At 36.5% G+C, this 23,344-nt stretch overlaps 1 protein-coding gene and 1 long non-coding RNA gene across 2 annotated transcripts; both read left to right on the top strand.

The window, feature by feature from the left end:
• Nucleotides 1–1,193: 1,193 nt before the first annotated feature.
• On the top strand, nt 1,194–2,939 carry LOC146392849 (uncharacterized). Its single transcript, XR_014802809.1, has 3 exons — nt 1,194–1,490; nt 2,031–2,070; nt 2,209–2,939. It is a non-coding gene; the product is annotated as an uncharacterized LOC146392849 (long non-coding RNA).
• Nucleotides 2,940–15,889: 12,950 nt separating this feature from the next.
• nanos1 (nanos homolog 1) lies at nt 15,890–18,921 on the top strand. The gene has a single exon (XM_084954232.1). It carries the CDS (start codon nt 16,593–16,595, stop codon nt 17,271–17,273), a length of 681 nt encoding a protein of 226 aa, XP_084810358.1. The 5' UTR covers nt 15,890–16,592; the 3' UTR covers nt 17,274–18,921.
• Nucleotides 18,922–23,344: the final 4,423 nt, after the last annotated feature.

Genomic DNA, 23,344 nt, shown 5'->3' with positions numbered 1-23,344 from the left:
ACCTAAAACACACACAGACAAAGTTCATTTAAAGACAAGAACTTTAATAAGCCAAGGCCGACACAAATATGTTTTTTTTTTTTACTTTCAAATCCATTTATCATAAATGTAACAAATAAAGTGCTTTTATGTATCCATCTATAGAACGCTGCATGTTATATTCTAAATCTGCATGTTTCTTTTTAGAAACCTATCAGCAAAAAATGAACCTAAAGTATGTAATGCAAGGATGTAATCACTTTCAAGAGGGAGAAAACATAAAGTTCGACTTTAAGTGACAATTATGGACACCTAATGTGATAAGGAGATTCTGCAGGTCATTAATCAATGTATAAAACTAAAACAGAATGTATTTTTAGTGACACAGGACACAAACAAGGAAGCAAGATGTGTAATTAGGATTATTTATAATAAATATGAATTAATTAGGGCAATTTCTTTAACCATAAAGAATAACTAAATCCTTCAGGACAATGTCACATCAATGCACTGAACTCACTATGTTATCCCTCTAACAGAGCCTCTACATGTTCTCACTGTAATTTCCCCCTCATGAATGAATTTTTGCTAGCACTAATTTGAATGTTCGGGGGGAATCAAACGCATTTTACTCGCAGTACTCAAGCTGACTTACCTTTGCTTGAATGACGGCGTACTCACAACGTGGAGGCTTAAAAATAGCAAAATCTTGTACCCAGTCCTTGGTGAATTGGATGTGCGCCTCCAGAGATTTATAATTGCGAAATTGGTGCGCCGTGTATGCTCTGACTCCACAGACAAGGTATGAGAGTAGATCATGCTAAGTCAATAGCGGTTTGGTCTTCAGGGTTTCTACTCCACGGCTATATTTCATACGGGTCCACATTTCAACAATCAAGTACCGTCTCTTTGCATCTGGACACAATCTGTCTCTATACCGTCATTTTCTTTTGAGCTACGTTTCAGAATGGTTCGTAACAATCTTGTTTTGATTCGTGGCCTGCCAAGATGGTGCTGCGCTCCCACAATGCATTGCGACATTACGTCAACTCCAAAGCCCTTTGCGTGCAGGAGAGTATGCGCATGCGCATTGCCACGGTGGTTTAAAAAATAAAGATATAATGAAAAGTAATTAATAAAAATTAAATATTTAAACATTCCCACAAATGTGCAATGAACGTGCAAAAACTCTCTTTAGTAGTTGTTGCTCTTTCTTTCTTTCTTTCTTTTTTTTTTTTTGAAAAATAACGACGTCTCTGAGGCGCGAATTCCGACAGTGAGAGGAACGGCTGGATACAGGAGACGGGAAGAAACAAGCCGATTATGTTCGCGTTAATTAAGTGGTTGGAAGATGTAAAATTCTCAATTCTGCCAACTGAACATATACGAGATTTTAATGAGGATGAATAATTAGCCGGCATGGAGGAAACGGACCTTTATTTGGTGGAGTGGCGACAAGAAGCCAAAAGGCGGGTGGCCAGTCTAAGAAGCCTCCATCATCAAGCTAGCAGGTGCCTTTTCTCATATAATATTACTTTATTCTCGCTTATTTGGCACGGAAGCGTAGAGCTGCCACCCAGGCAAAAGAGAAATATAAGTATATCACGTTATAACGTGAAAAGTTTATCGTTCTAACAATATACTATCATGTTTATACAATATAATTTTCATGTTTGAACAACATGTTTTGAACAACATTGTACGAAAAATGTACATAATTATCACGTCCGTACAATATTGTGCGAACGTGATAATTATGTATATTGTAATAACGTGATATTATACAAACATGAAAAGCATAATGTTAGAACAATAAACATTTCACGTTATAACGTGATATAGCTCTATTTTTCTTTTGCCTGGGTGGCAGCTCCACGCTTCCATAATTTGGTAATCAAAATATGTAACTTAATTAATTATATTGTGACGTACTTTTGCCTTTTCTTATTATTCTGCCTTCTCAGAAAGGGAAAAAATACAAATAAAACTGTTTACACTTGTTATATACAATAACTATCAAAACCTATTCACATTTAATTTGGCTTTCACAGAAATCCCACCTCTCCTTCTGGCTACAGAGTACTTACCAAGGTTAGAAACAAAGCACAGTTATGCTTTATTAATGTTCGCTAATTACAATGTTCCACATTTCCTTGCTTTTTAAGTCATTTTTAGGCTTTTTAGAGTTTTTGTTTTTTTAGCAGTAATGTTTCTGCCTATTTATTTCAGCCCACGAAATCGAATGCAGATCTTCCTGATGTGAGATTTACATAAATGTAAGTAATTTTGTTTGTCATTGTCATTAATGTTGTTGCTGTTGTTGTTTTTGTGCAGTTTGCAATCATATAAACCTAGCAAGCATCAGTCAGCACAGTGACTAACCTAAACAGATTCTTGCTTTATTCACATATATTATATGTAATTATATATACCTGCACATTGTACCTAGGGTTGCAGCCACTTGGCCCCACCCCATTGTTGTGACAGCCCTGATTGTACTTATACACTGCATCTGAACAGGGAACAGTCTGCCACATTAATGTATTTTTAAGTGACTTGTTTGTAATACATGAATTTGTTTCTTACAGATGTCAAAGTCTCAACCTCATGCTGCCCTCCCCCATCCTCCTAAAGTAAGTATTTGTTGTTGTAGTTTTTTATGCAGTGTCTGTGTCACATGCTAATCATAATTATTGAAATAACTGTTTTCTAACAGATTTTCCAAAACACTAGTTATGTTTGTTGTCATTCAGACCAATACTACTGCTTAGACATTGCTTAGTGGTCATGCATGTTTGACAAGCTCGTTATGATACCAAAACAGTAGGCCTATCACAATAATCGATATATCGACTTAACACACAATACATGTACATGACCTCAATAATTGTTGATGATGTAATTTATCTGCCATTATATTTACAAAAATAAAATATAATGATAACAAAACAATAACATTAAATAACATTGTTTACTATTTGTTAGAAAATTGACTATTTATTCAAGTTTTTAAGGTATCTAATATTTTGATTCCTAATTTCAATGATCTAAATACTTTAAGAATTAGATGTTGGTTTGTCAATTGAAAGTGTGTAGATCTTGCATTATTATGGTGTTATATTATGATTATACATTCAAAGACATACAATGGTCTTAAAATGACAATGACATAACTTGTCGCAATTGTTTATGGGGCAATATACCAACCAACAAAAAGTCGTTATCGTAACAGGCCTTCAAAACAGACGGTTTTATGATTGATAAATTCAAAAAATAAATACATTTAATTTCTCTGAGATTCTCTAATATTCAGTTACAGTTCACAACACAGCTACCTGTACATGCAGTATTATACTGTAAATATAAATCTCTGCATTTAGCATCCTACTAGAAGAGTCACAGTTACTGCCTTTTTTTTTTTTTTTTTTTTTTTTTTTTTTTTTTTTTTTTACAAATACCTGGACTATTACTAACACATTTACTGTTTTACTTTTAGCCTGTGGATACAAATGCAGATTTCCTTAATGTAAGTTGTGCATTTTAATTACATCATGTTATTTTTATTATTATTTATTTATTTATTTTATTTTACATTCAAATATTTCAAGCTTCTTGGTTAAAGAAGCTTGATTGCTAGTAGGTAAAGAATAGTTCACCTATAATTGATATTCCCAATTAATTTCTCACCTCTGATTGAATGCCTTTGTTTGTTCTCCTTTTTTGACTATAACAAACCATTTTTGCAGGATATATATGGTGAATTTATATGCATAGATACAGTCGTAGTGCTTGACACATGCACACAGCAGTAGATGTACTAAAAAGGAAATAATTACAATCATGATGTTGATTGCTGATGTCAGTATATATATTTTAGAGGAATGTTTTGTTTATCACCCAAAATGAACTATATTGCTTCAGAAGAGATTTATTACCCTACCTGACTCTTATATATTGTTCTGTTTTTTGTTTGTTTTTGTTATTTTCAGGTTCAATGGTGCGTGTTCTTCTAATGGCCGCCTTCCCACTGAAGGTTTTGATCCACAGCAATTTAAAAGCTAAACAGCTTTGAAAGTCAGTTCAAATGGTTAGCTAATAGTACTCTAAAAAGCCTACAACTCTGTCACCAGTTTCTTTACCAAAAAGTACCCATAAAAGTATCTCTCAATAGCATATCATTGTAGTTCAAATGTTTAGTTGTACAAATATCAGATTTTTGGAAATCTAAAACTAGTCAAATACTCAAATGTTCATGCTTTTTATAGGAGGACAGAGCAAAACGGACATCGGCGCAGAGTGAAGAACTGCCCTTGATAAGGACACTATGACAGCCACATATAGTAAGTGAAGACTTTCTGTGTATCTAAAATTGCATACAGCACAAGTAACTTACTTTGCAACCATTAAAATAGGTTGTAAAGTAAGTTACCAATACAAATAGGTGATGATGCATTGTAGTGGTTGGTCTCAGACAAAGAAGGTCATCAGATTTATGAATGCTGGAGGGTAAGGAGAGACGACCAAAAGGGGTGTTAGCATTACTGTAATGTGAACTGGATAGACTTTCCATCTAGGAAAAAAAAAGAGGTAAAATTATGCGTAAAATATATCTGTATTAATATCTGTATCTATATAAACAGAAATATCTGTTTGCTAAATGAAGCCAGCTAACATAAATCATATTTTTATTTTAACTTTTAACTTATAAAAGTAATAGAACTGTGACTTTTGTTTGTTACAGTGGCAGTAAGGAAGAGGTTTCCCAATGTGTCCAGAAGGGCTTTGAGGATTGCAGTGAAAGCTGGGGGAACTGAGACTGCTGGAAAAGGAAAAGAAATTACATTTTAAGTATGTTGACTTATGTTCATACAATCATACACACATATACACATACACACACATATGTATATATATATATACACATATGTGTGTGTATGTGTATATATATATATATATATATATATACACACACACATATGTATATGTGTGTGTGTGTGTTTCTTTTAGAATGTTTAAGTATGTAATGAGAATAAAATTATAAAATGAATATTCCTTGCTTGATTGATATGCTATATGTATGTTTTAAACATCAAATAAAGATTTCTTTCAGCTGTTACATGTGAATGTGTTTTCTTAGAAATATATGAAAGGTTAAATTTATATATTTTTGAATGATTTTAAATAAGTTTAAATTGTATTTTGAAATATATTTTATAAATATATTTCAAAATATAAAAAAACAGCCAAAAAATATATGTGTTAAAACACATTTCAAAATATATTATAAATATTTTTTAAATATATTTTAAAATACATTTTGAAATATATTTCAAAATATACAAAAAATGGCCAAAAAATATATGCGCTAAAATACATGTCAAAATATATAAATATATTTTAAAATGTATTTTAGCACATATATTTTTTGGCCATTTTTTGTATATTTTGAAATATATTTCAAAATGTATTTTAAAATATATTTTTTTACCGTATGGGAATGAAGGTCTTCAGTCATTAGAAGTAAGGGCTTACAGCATTAAAACAATCCTTGGCTTAAAGTGGACAAGAGTCAGTCAGAGGCAGAGAGAGGATGGTGGCATGGAAGTCTAATAACCTATTGTGATAAGAAGAGCTCATGTTTTACTATCATCCTGCAGAAAAATTCAATTTTAAGATAGCTGATACTTATATGTTTAAAATATATGTAGGCACAGACAGAGATATGTATGAAAAGCATATATTTATGAGTAGAGGAAGAAAATAAAATGTTAATTGGAATGGAATCAGACTTATTTGCAATGCAGGCTTTGGTTTCCAGCTCACTGGTAGCCTGAAATATAATTTAGCATCCTCCAGCTGATTGTAAATCTGAGATCTGGTTTCCTTTCTATATCTAAATATTAATAGTCTCCATTACATGAAAATTACTTTCATCTCCGACTCACATGGAGGGATTAGATTTTAATCAAGGCATTAAATATGACTTTCTATTCCTGCAGATGGGATATGATGGCAGGCAGTCAATTAGTATCATGCTCCGTTTGCGGTCTCACAGTGAAGCCTGATAAAGTCTTTGTTATTACAGAGAAGCTGCAAGAGCATAAACAAAAAGACAAAGTGACATGTGGGAATGAGGCAACATAATGATGAGCTTCTGTCAAGGATCACTGCATCAATAAAACTTTCAAAGATATTTGCTGAATTAATAAATTCTAAGCTGAAAACTGCAATTATGGAGTGTTTATGTTTCCTTCAGCTCACACAACTAAAGATTCAAACTGGTAACACCATCTGCTCGAAAATAGCAATATTCTCAAAATGATACTAAATTGAAGTCAGTCTGTTGTACTTTTGGCTGCATTACTAGTCTGCTAATCAAATAAGCTTTTGTGGAGCTTTTTAGCCAAGAAAATTAAACCAGTTTCTTTTCTTAAAATATGGCAGTGGCTAAAAATGTTTTCAGCATACTTAACTTAATTTGGTTTATTGTCATAGAAGAAAACTTTTCCAGTGTGCCAGTAATTCAAAATGCAAGAGAAAAAACAATGTTTATTTATTTATTGTTTTTTTCTCTGAGGCTGGCGCATTGTGGCAGGAGGCTAAGAAAGTAAGTCCAGACATCCCTCTCCTGAGCTCCTTCTGGGGGATCGCCAGGCCAGATGAGATATATTATCTCTCCAGCATGTTCTGGGTCTACCCAGGGGGTTTACTACCAGCTGGACTTGGCCAGAAAATGTCCAGTGGAAGCCACCCAGAAGGCATCTTAATCAGATGTCTAAGCCACCTCAACATACTCCTTTCCAACGTAAAGGAACAGCAGTCCTATTTCGACCTCCGTTAAGATGTCTAAAGTCCTAATATTACTTCAAGACAGTAAACAAATACATTTGACAAATACACATGTATTCACAAACAAATCAGCCATTGCTCAAAGGTGAAAGGCAGATAGCATTGTTGCCCAATATTCACTGGTTTTTATATAAAACTACAGTATTTGTATTTTAAAGTCTAAAAAACAACATGATAATAGGAATGACATCATCTCCTGAAGTGCTGAATTAAATAGAAATTCTCAGCACAGCCACAGTCTGGTGTTCAGTGAGTGTCCTGACTCTGTAGCAGCTGTTCACACCCACATTTGCTCCTACAACATGCAATGAGAACTTTTTTGAGGTTGTACTCGTTAACATGGCAAGTCTGTCAAACTATTTCCCACTAGTGTGTTGTTGATATTCTGTGTGTCAACATGGTTCAGCTCCAACGTTCTCGTTACACCTATCTCTTTGAACAACACCTTTTTAGCAATAATTCGATGTTAGGTTAACTAGTGATTCTAAATTGACCACAGCTGTGAATGTGTGAATAAATAGTTGAATATACTCTAGTATCCCTCTCCTTGAGACCCTGAATTGGATTGACAGTTAAGAAATGGATGAATGAAGTTTATTTTTACTAAGTTGTTCCTTACTAAATTTCATGTTTATGTTCCAACATTCCAACTACTTTTAGACTCGTTTGAAATATGCTTCACATATTTTTGTCACTATGACTTTGGAATGGATTCCATTATGGCTCTGTGCTCTCTATTCGGCTGTTGTTTTGCTGCCTCACCACAGCAATCTTTAGAGGTGTATGATGTGCTCTTGAAATTCACAGGGTGTCAGTTTGAACCTGTTACCCGTGCATTTCTGTGAGATTATACAATGCTTATCCTTGTGCAACACAAGAGAACTAAAGCTCATCCTCATAAAGAGCAGAAATGATAAGATATGTAAGATTGCTGCCACTAGTCCAGTGAATATATCTGAATGGGATTTTTAAATACATCATTTTAGTTTATCGGCAACATTTCTATTAAAAAATTACATCCTTGTTGCAATACATTGCCTGCAGTTTATGCAAAAGACCTTGCTTTTAAAATGTATTTTCAACAACAAATTATAAATAGTTAAAATACTGATTAATTCACAGAGGGTTTTAATTGTATTCCATCCTATTTCTTTAATTATCAAATGTAGATGTGCATCAAGCTGATGTTTGTGTCTGTGTGGTGGGATCTTTTTCTCAAAAAGAATGCACATATTACGGTGGCCCTGAGAGGCCAAACGCACTGCAACTTAAGAAAACACCAGCAATAAGAAAAACGCTGCACAAAACACATCAGAAATAGGAAAAATGACAGCGGAAATAAGAAAAAACAAAACAGAGATAGGAAAAACGACAACGGAAATCGGAAAAAAACGATTTCCAAAAGCACAAAGGAAGTGTTTCTGGGGAGACAATAACCCGACGGACTAGTTGCAGAAACCAAAATAAGCTAAGAATTGCGCTTTTAAGAGACTTAAAAGAAGTGGAGGATCTATCAGTTTTGTGAGAAAAGAAAAGATGAGAGGTAAGTGTTTTAGCCTAACTATTAGCCTAAAAATCTGTCATCAGTATTATATGAAACACACCTACCATGTTTTGGGTTCTTGCAACTGGTCCGTCGGGTTATTGTCTCCCCAGAAACACTTCCCTTGTGCTTTTGGAAATCAGTTTTTTCCTATTTCAGTTGTCGTTTTTCCTATTTCTGTTGTCTTTTGTGTGCTTTTGCAGTGTTTTTCTTATTGCTGGTGTTTTGTTAAGTTGCAGTCCGTTTGGCCTCTCAGGGCCACCGTAAAATATGATCTTGTGATTGAAGAACAGTTGGGATCCCTGTGATATCAGATCATTTTGAGATTTTGCAAAACAAATATATGATTTGTGGAGATTTTTCTTTTCTCTTTAATATCTGCATATTAGATTGTATCAACATTAAGCATAGAGGAGTGATGCCATCTGTTTTTCTAACAGTACAACCTTTAATGTACTTAAAAATGTTTTAGTATCACCACTAAACATCATCAGGTTATATTTCGCATTCTTCCTTCAGATGTGAAATCACGACAGTGGAAAAAAAAGCTGTTTAAATACTATGAAAATATATACTTCTGAATAAAACAGGTACTAAATACTAGGCTGTGTACAACTCCTGTGGAGAGCTAGGAGTGAGTCATCACATCACACTTAACAGCCTCAGTTTTACATAGGTCAGTGGGTTTTCAACTTGGCATTTGAAAAGGTGATGTTAGAATGAAAGAAGTAGTTGCAGTTCATTTATTATCCAATTGGTCTATAGATCTTTCAGCTTCTTTTTAAAGAGTTTAGGATTACGTCAAGTTCCTTGACAAGTCAAAATACCCAGCTTTGGATGAAGAGTATTCGCACTGGGATATGATTGTACACTCAACCAAACTAGACATTCAGGGTCATTAAGATACTGCCCATATAAGTAAATTCTGATATAAGGAAAAACCTTGTCATTTTTCGGTCATTTTACAGAAGGTTTTTATTAAGCAAGTACAAATAGAGCTCAGCACCTTAGATTCAGAACACTGAGGCTTGTGCTGTTTACCTGAAATGTAGGAGAAATGTAGGAGAATCTGAAATTTAGATCAGTAGCTCTTTTATTTTTTTCTGTCTGCAACCTTTGCTGTATTTCGCAGCTTTCCAGGATCTCACATAGAACTAAAGTCTATTGCTGCAGAATGCTTATTTATAAAGCTGTTTAATACAGAGAACCATTTAACACTTGCCCTACTTTCAACATGTTATATTAACTATTTTATTATTCCTTATTACCTTATCATTACCATTTTGCTATTACATGTATTACTGTATGTGTTTTTAGTAGGAAAAAAATCAAGTCAGTAAAGCAGTGACATAATAGGGATGGATATTCGGACATACTAGCTTTTTGTGGAGGTTTTTATAATATCTGACAATTGTGCAGACAAGATTGTTATTGTGTGTCGCATAAACAGTGATGTGCATACTTTACAGGTAACAAGAATCCATAGTTATATGAGGTTTAGATAAGAAAAGAAAACAACCAGAGTGGCATTAAGAAAATAAAGCAATTAAAGCAATGGAACTGTCTGGCCATCTAATTTAATTTTACCTTTATTCCTTAGTGTGCTTAATGTCATTGGATCAGTTTCCAAAACACTGGATCTAACATTTTGGGCAATGCAATTATGTAATATGTTATTAGAATTACGTATTAGAAGAAGAACTAGTCCCTAAGACTTTTTAGACCTAGTAAGTCCTCTAACTAATTATATATATTTTATTCCCATGTTATCATGCCAGTGTTACTCCTGAAAAACAGTGGGCATGGTTATGTCATGTTCAGGCACCAACTGATCACTCTTATAAAGACAATGCTTGCAATTCGACCAGATCCAGTGCAGTCCTTCTCAGGACCATCCTGGGGTGGCTCTTCATTCCCTGTTGATTAATATATCACTGGGTCTATGTTTGGAAGGTGCCAAATCCATGTGGGCTAAACACTCCATCCTGACAGTACGGTTCACTTGTGTCCAATGACATAAATTCCATCAAAGGGTGAACAACAGGCTTGTCTGTGCAGGTGCTACGCTACACCTACATCCATCCTCCAAGTAGACAAGGAAATAGTATAATAAAAACAGTTGCTTTCCATGGTTACCTTAGCTGCTTGTGTATGTGTTTGCAAGCAGTTGTAGTCCCATGTGAGTGTTCCTAAAACAATTCATGAAATGTCTCCAGAAACAAGAGAGGGTATAAACACACCTGACATTTGACCTAGAAACTGAAGTTGGTGCAAAACTATGTTTAGGTAAAGACATTAAGCTTTGAGAGGAAATAGACAATTTTATAGTGTTACACATCAACTATGAAACGCTGGCTCCTTTTTTTTTTTTTGCCACAATAACAGCTTGTACAAAACATGATGTTTGGGTTTTCTTGGGAAGGACTGTCTCCTGAGACCATACGCCTCACAAACCTGTATTTTGAGCTACTGCCCTGCACACTGAAAGGCACACAACTTATCTGCTAAAAAGTTGTGCAATTGGCTTCATATCTCCAGGGGAATCCTGGATAGATTTGGCTTTGAGGTACATATTCTGAATTATATTTGTTGGAATAGTTATTGCAGGAGACCTCATGTGTTACCCAAAAGTCTCTTATATACATCTGGATCGGTACAAGGTCACACTGTGTCCATGTAAAACTGCCAAGTAGTTCTGGGAGTTTTTAGAGATGGTTTTGAATGACATTTAATAACATCCATGTAATTACCTTGAAACTGAAGGTCATAAAATTACTAAATCAAGCCAGCCTCTTTCAAAAGCTGAATGCCATTTGTTTGTTTTACATCTCAGAGCTTTATAAACAGACCGACCTCCCTTATTGACTGACATGCTTTATTAGTTTCAATTCTTTCATGCTTCTGGAGTAACATTTAGTTTAATCACCAGTTATCTACAGCGGCACACACAAAAACACAATGGCATCCTCTGAGTTTATGTGCAATTATAAGAAGCCCATTTTCTTGCTGTTCAGCAGGGGAACAAAAGAAACCCGAGCACTTAGATATTTGGTTCAGGAGACGCAACAATAATAAAAATGCAAAAACACAAGCTGCTGTGCTTTGCCGATATGGAAATGCTTCCCATTAACTGCAGTTTTCATTCAGCATCTCTGGGGAGAACAAAGGATAATCAAACCTTACACAGGGCTGTTAACTTCAAGCCTCTGAACCAAGACAAACCTTAAGCCTATAAAGGTATGGCGTGTCCGAGTGGAGGCCCACTGTGAAAACAAATATTGAGCATAATTTTGCTGCTCAGTATTATACGATCGAGCCCTCTACCCTCCAGCAATCTTTCATATGAAATCAAATTTGCGCACTGATTAAATTTCCTGCATGTTTTCTCATTTGCATAATCACAAACAAAGCTCTAATGGCTATGAATGAAAACACATGGTAATCTGTGGGTCTAAGGCAAACAGGGTGTTTTTGGTACAACAACAACAACAAAAAGAATGCATGTTGCAAGTGCACAAGCCATTTTCATACTGAGTGATTCAGCATTTATCTTCATTACAGCAATCAATATGGCAAACTGGATTTTTCAGCAATTCCTGCAAACCTATTATGTATTGTTTCAGTGATCAATATCTTGCTCCCTAAACATGAAGACTAGACGAACATTTTTACAAGAGTATTACTGAGACTTTTTGGTTGTGCAGAGGCCTGGATTATCACTTTAAATAGAGCTGGAGGGAATATCTGCGTCTTAAGTATCTTTGAGCAAGGCATTGCAATGATTTATCTATAGCAGCAGCTGCTCCTAGCAGTGGAGTAGGAATATGCCGAAAGCTTTCCTCGTGTGAATGCTTCATGTAATCCTCCCCCTCCGTATTCACTTTTCAAGGCCACTGCAGAAACTTTCTTCAAAAAAACCAAAACCAAAAACAAAACAACACCAAACATCAGACACCAACGCATTAACAGACAGCCACAGTTCACAGAAATATGTGTTCTGTGATTTATCTTACAATGTTTTAGACATCGTATCAGATTCAAAATACGCCCCAGTGACACATTTAAATTATTACTGGCTGTATGAGCAGATGCAACAGGGGAAAAAAGGCGAGAGTTTTATTTTTTTAAGGCATTCCACAATGTCATCAATCATTCATTCATCGTGGCAAATATGAACTGCGCTCCAAATGTGACCAATCTTGTTCTGTTTGCTAAAATAAAAGGCTGGATTATAGCACAGAATGTTGATGATTATAATTATGAAGCATTAATCATCGGTGGAAGATATGCACTTTAATGTCCTATGAATCAGACATGATCATGTTCCCCAAATTCAGCAAAATGCTTGTTTGAGCTGGATTACATACTCAAAGTGAACACACACACACACACACACACACACACACACACACACACACACACACACGAAGTAAAAATAAATGAAAAAGTAAAAAAACTGACAGACTGAGCCTCATATTGCTAATGAGCCTGTGCAGGAAATATGATCTGATCATTAAAACAAAGTGTCTTCCTCAGACAGCCCCCGCTTTTCCTGATGATCCATGTGTTTCTCCCTGTCAAGTGAAAAAACTCTTACACAACAATCACTTAGTCAGTGTGATTCCTAAATCAATTTACAGCCGTAGCCACCCTGCTGAAGTGATGCATCATTCCACTGCTAATCTCACTTGCTTCTCCAATACACTCAAGCAACCTTGAGGCACCCAAAGAATTAGCTTTACTTAATGGATGAGTATTAATCCCTCTTAGTCACAACAAAATTAAGGAATAATGCGCCCATGAATATTTCAGTTACACTGCAGCAACACAGGAATCTGCTTACACAGTCTGCCCCGACTTGTAAAAAAAGAATTGGCAATTAAATACATTATTAATGCTTCATGATAAAATTCATATCCAGCTCCAGCTGAATGGGAGCTCGGGACTGAAAATTCAATGAGGAGTCGATACTATTTCAACTGAAGTTGCTGAACACATAGAACAGTGAAAAAATGGCCTCTAAAATACTGCAGCTCATTGAACTGTGCCTTTTCTCTGCTCCTAACACGCCTGTCTCCTTAGGTAGTGCATTCTTATTATATCCCTTAAAAATAGATGTGAACCTTCCAAGTCAGTGAGTTCCTGCAGCCTCCCCCTGGAAGTTTTAATTAGAACACCAGTCATTCGTGTTATCGTTGTTTCAAGAGGGCTGCTTCCACATTCCTGAGCTGCCCACTTCATCACAGGATCAGAGGCCCGCAGTGAGTGGACTGTTTAGGACAGCTGCCTCATATTTACTCTGGATTTTACCTCAAGAGTAAGATCTAGATAATTTATGTTACTGATGGAAAGGAAACATAATGTGCTGCTATTTGGCAGAATTCCTACAGAGTCATAGCAAGTCTCTCACAACGAAAATAGCAAGAAAAACTCCAACTACCAGCTTACACATGCGGTGAGCTTTCCAAATACATACAAATAGTATGATAAGAAACTACTGGTGCTGTGTCACACCTTTTAAAGTGTGTTTGTGTTTTGCAAAACATACTTGCAGCATTGTTAGAGGTCTATAGATTTGTAATAACTGAGATTTTTTGATATTACAGCTAAAATGATCATATACCTCAAGATAAAACTCAATATGACTTGAATAAACATGAAAACACAGAACCAGCAATGCTCAGAAAAACAAAACCAACTTAACTTCAAAGGTCCAGGGCTGAAAAATTAAGCCAGTGCACACTGACCCAGATGTTTCTCAAATGGCTCATTGAAGTTGGCTCACAAAATGAATCAGTCCCCACAGAATCCCATGTTCTATATTCCCAACTTTATAGAAAACATCAACACACACTGGAACAAGAATTGATTTCTGGTATTATTTTTTGGGCTCAAAATTTGCATTATTAGGAGCATGCCTAGTTTGAGTGACAGATATGTCCAGACTAGACCAATAGATGTCCTTTAAACTTCACCCTGTACACTTCAAATCACTGAATCAAACCTTTTACTCTGTTGCCATGTGTGCCTTGTGGAGCATTTTAATGCAATTATCTAACAAACAATATGAACTGCTGTTTGGTAAACTGTAGTAAGAGCCTATCCAAAAACTGCGCTCCAGTATTTGTGAAAGGAGTTCTGCATTATTTTCTTTCATATGTTACAATAGATGTTACAACTACTGTGGCAGGTATCTCTGTATGGATGATGCACCCATGCAGTATTCATACACACAACTTAGCATTCGACCCTCACTTGGTCACTTGAGGCTTCAAAAATCCATGATGGTGGTAATGGCTGAAATGTTAATGTCAAAGCTTCAAAATGGGGGTTCACGCATCAGTGAGTTACCTCATGGTTACCCATTGGTTTGGTCTTTCATATACTTCTGTCTTTACCTCTCTGCAGGCGGCGCCATTTGAATTTTTGGGATTAAAAGAACAAAAATTATTTTTGTGGTTAAAGTAAAACAAGCAGAAAAAAACACAAGGAAATGCTTTTGGGAACCACTGTTCTCTTGGAAAGTAATACCGCTGTTATAATGTTAATGTCTGTATTTTATGTACCACTCAGACAATTGCCTTCTTCAAAGTTCATTATTATTTCCAAGATGAATTCTACACAGCATTGGCCAATTGAAAGCTTGAATAAATGGCTTAATTAAACTACCTTTAAACATAACAATACTACTACTACCAATAATAATAATGACAACTTTGGTAAATTGATACAAAATGATACAACATAAATAACATTTTCATAATAACATTTGCCATATATATTGTCACAGTTGTTCCACAGGTCATTCATAAACCAACATCTAAGTAATGTGCTTTATTTGGCTAAATGAAAAAAATAAATGTAGAAAAATCCCCCAAACTGACCATATTGTTTAGTTGTGCAATTGTTTAGTTGCTCCCTGAACATAACCATAGCTACCTCACTGGATTCAGACTACATGAATGCATCTGGATTTAGTGAAATATAATTGGTGACTGTCATCTTCCAGCCAGTAGCCATCATTATAGTATTTGTTTGGTACTGTCATTCATACCGGGGAGAGAAGTAGGGAGCAAAAGGTCTTTTGGTTCATATGAACTGACCTGCAATTGCATGATGCTGCCCCCTGTTGATAAACTGGTCTGCATGTTGTGTTTACAGCATGACTGTGAAATGATGTGTTGTTTTTGAGGAACAAAAGATTCTTTTTAATCTACTAAACATTCTTTTTTTCATTTTAAAATCTTGCAAGTAAACGGGTTTTGATCTGGAGGTTAGACATTTTCTGCAGAACTTATTTTCTATTTATACAACATACAAACTGTTAGGACAATACATTCTCCCTCTGCCAAACCATGTTATCAGATAGAAAGGGTTGTGAGCAAGTAGAAAATACTTTAGTGACGAAAAACACAAAATATAGGATTATTATGAACCACTCATCAAATGATTTTAAATCAACCACTGCAGGTGAGTTTGTCCTGGAACTGTAAAACCTGACAATGTGGAAACATGGGAGTCGGTTAGGCTTCCCTCATATTGATTCAGTTTTAACATAACAGCACGCATCAGCCTAGGCTATTTCTCTCATGGACTGTAGGAGGATGGCTTCTGCAAGAAACAAAGGGCCCATGCTCTTGGCTCACAATGGGTTAAGTTGTGTGAAAAGCCGAGTTGGCGTTGATGGTATTCATACAAACTGATTAACGATACTGATCAACAAAACACGCGGGATTGTAATGTTTAGTACGAAGGGGAACGAAACCCCGAGTCGTAATTGATTAGTACTGGCGCTGAAATAATGTAATTACCTACAGTAAGGCTTTGTGCACGAAATATTTTCTTTGCGCACTTGTTCAAATCATTAAGTATTAACAAGCTATTTTTAATGAAAGTTGCCGAATGCCTTAATTGCAGAATAATGATTGATAGAAGAGAAAGCGCCAGCCTGCAAGAAAACAAATCTGTCTAACTGTAGCTTTGAAGACAGCGAGCTTGCTTTCGACCTGATCAGGAACTTGGTTTTCAAGAGAGAGCGCCCCGCCCTCTTGGTACTTATAACAAGAAAGCCTGTTTGCAGGACGCTCAAACATAACAGGAACACTGGAGACCACATCGCTGTACATGAACCATACCTGGAAGAGAACTCTGGCTATAAAGACTTTACGGATTACGCTGTCTGTTTCGCCTTTTTACGGCAAGCGAAGGAGCAGAAGTGGCCATGGATTTTCTCAATCAGAACTATCTGAATGCGCGCAGCCCATATGACTATACTTTTAATTTCTGGAACGACTATCTTGGGCTGACGACTTTGGTTACGAAGAATAACAAGCTCAGCATGCCCCAAAATCCCAACTCCATCACCGAGTCCCTGAAAGCGACTCTGGGCTTGGACGATTCCCCGGCGTGTCCGTGCATAATCGCGGGTGCCGTTGGAGAAAGCGGGCACCTGGATTGTTGCTGCCCGTCCGGGAGCCCCCCACCAGCTTCCATCCTGGACTTGAAAGAGCGTTTCTCGATACTGAGCCCCTTCCAAAATCAGCTCGGCGTCCAGCTGCCGGAGCGGGAGGTGGGTTTTGGTGGGAACTTCACTGGGTTCGATATGTTCGGCATGGAGAAGAAGATGCGCAAACCCGCTTCCAGAACCAAACAGGAGCCGAAAATCTGCGTCTTCTGCCGAAATAACGGAGCGCCCGAGGAGGTGTACGGCTCCCACGTCCTGAAGACTCCGGACGGCAGGGTTGTGTGCCCGATTCTGAGGGCTTATACCTGCCCCCTTTGCAGTGCCAACGGGGACAATGCTCATACGATAAAATATTGTCCACTGTCAAAAGACCAGCCATCCCAGCGACCATTAAAGGGTGGGAGGGCTGTGGGTGGTAAGAGGATGAAAATATTTTAAACACACAAGACTATAAAGTAAAATAAATTGCACTGAACAATTTCCAGATGACTGTTTTGATTTCGGCTCTAGCCTTTATCCCAGTTTCATAAACATATTGATTTTATCTTTTTTTGTTTCTCTTAAGATCTCTTATATTTTTATAGTTCCTTTATCCACATAGAATAATTTTATGCTTTATACATCGGATTTATTTTTCTTTATAGTCTGTAGTTATTTTGAGTGTGGGTATACATACACATATGTATCAATAATCACAAAGTGTGAATAAATACAAAAAAATAAATAAAAAGTATTTTGGTCATGTAGGGAACACACTGACATTGGCAAAGGGGATGAATGTCATAGCCTTTTTCTACCAAGTATTTTTGTATGGTGAGCTAAGCTTGCCTCGATTTTCTTTCACGTCTTAGAAACCAAAGTTATGTTTGCCATTAAAGAAGCTCAAGAATGTGTCATTAGTGAATACTTGTGTGAGTCTGACTGGAGGAGGAACTCTTTGATCCCATTTGCCTGCCTAAAAACTCCACAACATATTTTCCAACTTGCTGTAAAAGTTGACATTCAATCTGCAAGGCAGGAAGAAAAAGAAGAAAAAAAAAGACAATGTGGCCTCTGTTTAGGGCTCATATTCTCTGGGGAACGTTCTAATCAGTTGTTGTAAAGCCAAACCTCTGTTCTAATCATGTCTGATGAGACAGTTACCCGATTTTACATTTAATGAGAAATATTATTCAATATGTTTTATGTTTACATTCCCAAATAAGGGTGACACACTGGATTTCTTTTCTCTGTCAGTTCTCTCGTTCTTTATGGTGTTTTTGGTTTGGTTTGCCCTCACAATGTATTCACCACAGAGTCTCATAAGCATGTCTGCTTTGCATTATGAAACTGAGTAAGTCCCATTTACCTTTCATTCTGTGTCGGGGTGAAGAAAATGGCAAATGAATGTTCGCAAACAACATGTTATCCCATTATTACATTTCTGAAGAATCCCAAAAAAGATGCAAAAATGTTGTGAATGTATGATTGAAAGTGTCACTTGCAGGACTGCACATTTCTGACAGTTTTGTTTACCAAAGGAATACAATTGAATTGAAGAAAAAAAAGAGAAAGATTTGCTGTATTGTGTATAAAGTGATGTTTATTCAGTATTTTAACATTACAAGTGACTTCAGAGGGCACTACCTCAACAGGATTTTGTACTTACACGTAAAAATGTCAACAGCAGTTTATTGATATAGTGCTGCCATTTATAATAAGGGTTTTGATAGGTATTTTTGATCTTTGTATAACATAATTGTATTTTCATTTTGTTGCATTTAACATAATGGAAGTAAGTTTCCAAGAAGCTATAGCATTGCTCACCAAAAGGTGAGACTGTCTGTAAATAGTGATATACCCATACTTTTTAAAGTTTAGTTGTTCAATGTTGCATTCTTGAGAGTGTGCAAGAGAGCGGATATTGAAAAAAAGCAGACAAAATTTGCCACTTTTAACAGAGTTTTTTTTGGATTAAATGAATAAGAGAAAAAGAAACACTGTTGAACTTTGTTATTTATATTTTACCACAATTTCCTGTATGCTGCTGTGCAGAATAACAACATATAAATACACTAGAGAAATAAAAACGTATGAAATATTTGGACCTATGTGGTTGTGTTCTCTAATTGGTTTACCCTTTTCTAAACACAAAGGTTTTTGTTTAAGTCTCAGATTACTGATTTAGTGATTCCTAAACTACATTAAATCAAGTGGGGGCTGGGGGGTGGAGGGGGTTGACTAGAAACAAAGAAATGGCTTTGCTTGGCCTAATTGGCCAGCTAGCTGACTCTCACTCATGAGTTAACACAGAGCCTGTGTGTGGATCACATACGCCCTGCTTATGTTACATTTACTACTTTGCATTTTACCACACTTAACCTATCCTTTTTGGATGAATTCAGACCGATCTGTTGCTCTCATATCTTAAAGATTTGTTTCTGAAAGGCAAACACACTGCCATGGGTTGCTCACAGTTGTTTAGGGAGGTCTTCCCACACAAGAATGTCTTGGCTTATGCCTCACCATTCAAACAGATCATGTTTGTGCTGAAGTGGATTGAATAGCTGGCCCTCCCAGCCTTCTCTGCTTGCCATCTGTGGAATGGCTGCTGCAGACATATTATGTGGCTCAAAAACAGGCAGGAAGCCTTGCTGCCTTGCTTCTTGTTTGTTGGGAAAAAAAAACATGGCTGTACACAGTTGTGCAGCTGTGAGTGCTTCTGATTTACTCCAGCAGCTTGGTTTGTTACAGATGTTCTATAAATGATGGAAATGTACTAAAATCATGATGACTTCATGAATCGCCTTACTGTCTTTTGTCTGTCTCACCAGGCAAACAACCTTAGACACTCTTAATTGCTGCTGATGCTAAGCATACAAACGTATATTAGCCTGAAGCATTCGTCTGGTGTCAGCCACTTCTTGGCAGTTCCTCCCTCCCCCCGTCCCTGCTTTCCCTCCTCTGTCTTTATGTATCTCCAGCTGAGGCTGTGGCATTAAAAATGGATGACTACTAAGTGCAACAGGGATTTATCTCAGTGAGAACAGTGGTGAAAAAGCCTGGCGGGCTAGCATTTCAGGCAAACACAGTAAGCTAACAGGTCTTATTTCCACTACACTGCAGCTTCCATTAGCTGCTCTGCAGAGAGGGCCCATATAATCTAGTTAGTTCCACCATTTATGAGATATGTATCTTTCATGATCATATAATTCGCCTTAGTTGGCTGTTTTTTTTTTTTTTGGTGGGGTGGGTTATGGAATATAGCGATCAGATGTGAAACAGCAACATCTGGCCAGTGACTACATATTCTTTGTTTAAATATGAAAGATGAGTGAGAGAAATGTTTTAATTAAAAGGCAAAGATATTTTGCAGGTGTTGACTTAGAGTACCATTCACTGAGAATGAGGCGACTGGATCCCCTCTGGCATGTGATGAAGATTTAGCTAATGCTCTGCAGCAGTAGTTTGTCTTTGCTGTTAATGTGATTTAGAAGAGTCATTAACTCACATTGCTTCTCATCATGGTCGCTACATAGAAGGTCTCCTGTTTAAAGAGATGTAGTTACAGGAGATTAGTGGTTCCCAACACTTCTTAGTCTGATGTACCATCTAAGTCCTCTTAGATGGGATGAGATACAACCTTCAGCATTCAGTGCACAAAAAAAATGTCTGTAGGCAATCCAGTAGTTGCACCTACTAAGACAGAAGTGACTTTATCTAGTATTATCAGTGTTTAGGTTTGTGCCATTTTTATTTCTTACCTGCAGCTGCCTTCGTGTTAATGATGCAGATAACATTTTAATAATGAGCACTGATATATAGATTTTGTATATTATGAAAATGACAATTTTCAGTTTTTAATGAAAATTATTTATGTATGGCACAACTGACCCTGCTTGGAGCCTGATCTAGATAGATATCGTTTTGCTTTGACTTGAAGTGTCAAATATTAGATTTTCTCATGCACTCTAGGCGATTGTAAGTCCCGGACATGTCATGATGACATGTGACATGTCATGAACCATATCCAGCTTTTACTGGGCAAAAGACAATTTACACTCTGGACAGATTGCTAGTGTATAGCAGGGCAAAACAGTGATCCATTTTAACAGAATTTCAATTACTCAGGAGTATATAATAAATTAAATGAAGAGTAAATAAGTAAATAATAAATTATAAAATGAATTCATTGGGGCGATTGTGGCTCAAGAGTTGGGAGTTCGCCTTGTAATCGGAAGGTTGCCGGTTCGAGCCCCGGCTTGGACAGCCTCGGTCGTTGTGTCCTTGGGCAAGACACTTCACCCATTGCCTACTGGTGGTGGTCAGAGGGCATGGTGGCGCCAGTGTCCGGCAGCCTCGCCTCTGTCAGTGCGCCCCAGGGTGGCTGTGGCTACAATGTAGCTTGCCATCACCAGTGTGTGAATGTGTGTGCGAATGGGTGGATGACTGGATATGTAAAGCACTTTGGGGTCCTTAGGGACTAATAAAGCGCTATATAAATACAGGCCATTTACCATTTTGCCATTGTAAATTAGTGTATTTATTTATTTATTTTTTTTAGAAATTATAATCTTAAGATTTCTCTTAAAATTTTATTTGATGTATTATTTTCTAATAAGATCAACTGAAAAAATGGCATTATAATGTAAGACCTTTGCTCGCATACCCACTCACTAATTTATACAGGGGCAAGGCAGCATATGTGCTTCTCCAGGCAGGACAAAGCAAACACTCAGATGTCATGGCTAAATGGCCTGATGGCCCATTTGCATAGCAGTCTTCTCTTTCGTTGACCCATATCACAACAATGTGGAATAATAAGTTACAGATCTACAGAATCCGTTTATGGGTACAAGGCAACAAGGATGCTCCTGTTGCCTAGCAACTCATGGAGATAAAATTGAACAGCAGTTGAGCATGAAAGTCATTCCATACATTGAGGTAAAGAAAACACCTTTAGCCTTTATATTTAATGGTCTATTAGTGATTTGATGTGGCTTTGATTTTAAAACTGGAAACAAGATCCTTAAAATAAATTGTAAATTGTGTATTTTTTTAAACACATTGCCACCTCATGTGGTGATAAAGGGTATTACAAAAATATTCATACCTTTTTTTGTGACACTTTCTATATTCTGTGTTCTTTAAAGCTGCTGATGTGGAAAAATCATAATGGCATGCATGGTGTTGGTGAACTCTCTGTCAACATCTCGACAGTGGCTATTCACTGGACTTCATTCCAGCTCTGTCCCACTGAAGGGCAGATTACAGCTTTGATGCTCTAATTAAAATTTCACAAAGGATTTATCTAAAATCAAAACTCATTGCTGTTTAAGTGAGGTGGACAGGTTATTAAGTTTCTTTCTCAGCATGATCAGCTTACAGCTCAGTGGCTGTTTCACGGGTGCAGATGTACTGTCAGTTGAAATAATCCTCTAAGTCTCTGGTGCATGGATCTGCAGAACAAAAGAACAATAAATAATACTAGTATTTATTCAGGCAATGTGCATTTTTTAAGAGTGTGCTGTATTTAAAAAAATGGTTGGCTTTTGAAACAAGTATTTTCCTGTCTGCTTATGATAAAATGGTGGTTTTTAGATATTTGCTTTTGGGCTGACTGACTAATAAATGACATCCAGACTTCAAATAATATCTGCTACCATTCATTCCTCACATTGCAGTTATAGACTGCAGCAGTGTAGGAGTATCTTTTAAACTGTTCCAATATTAAATGCATCCCACTAAGCCCTCTATCGGAGGAGATAATCAAAGCTACTTAATGTGTCAGAAGGAGCAAACATGCTGCCATACCTTATCAATTAAGTATCTGAGAAAAACCTTTTCAAAAGATTCAAACAATAGTCATGTTTTTCTCCTACCAGAGCATTCATTTTTTTATTATTTTCTTTTGGTGGGATTTATCTAGATTGCAGTGGCTTAATAGTGTTTTGTTATTTGTTCTCTGGTGTAGTGCTGCCTCAGTGCTGTCATTATACCACTTCTGAATCATTGAATTCAGGTCAGCAGGTTTCAGTGGGAAGTTTGTAGTGCCAATTAAATGTCTTTGAAGTGGTCTGTAGTTGTTCAAGTCACATACATGGCACATTTTTGTTTGAGTTTAGTTAGGCTGCCTGTTTAAGACTGGACTGCAGAAATCCTCCTCTTCTCATCAATAACTACTTTCTCTATAAAATTAAATAATCTGATAAATGAAGTAAAATTTGACCAAATTGCATTTGCAGTCAGCACTAAATACACAATTGATAAAATGTTAGTAAGCAAACCAATGAAAGACAAATTAGGTTTCTGATGAGATTAAAGACATTAAAGATCTTTTAGGGAAGGACTTGACTGAATAAAGAAACAAGGAAGCGTTATGACTCTGGTGGTATCTCGGAGTACTTGTCACCAAGTTATAACATTTTAGCAGGTGATATAAACTAAGCTAATACTCTTCAGTTGGTCTTAATGTGACTTAAACAATGTGTTAATTCAGACAACACAACATCAAGGTGGCTGCACAGACT

The sequence above is a fragment of the Perissodus microlepis genome, chromosome 2 (assembly GCF_051167445.1).
Source record: "Perissodus microlepis isolate ML-2025 ecotype Zambia chromosome 2, ASM5116744v1, whole genome shotgun sequence".
NCBI classification, from domain to species: Eukaryota; Metazoa; Chordata; class Actinopteri; order Cichliformes; family Cichlidae; genus Perissodus; species Perissodus microlepis.
The sequence above is the reverse complement of the archived record's forward strand: the minus strand, read 5'-3'. Positions and strand labels throughout refer to the sequence as shown.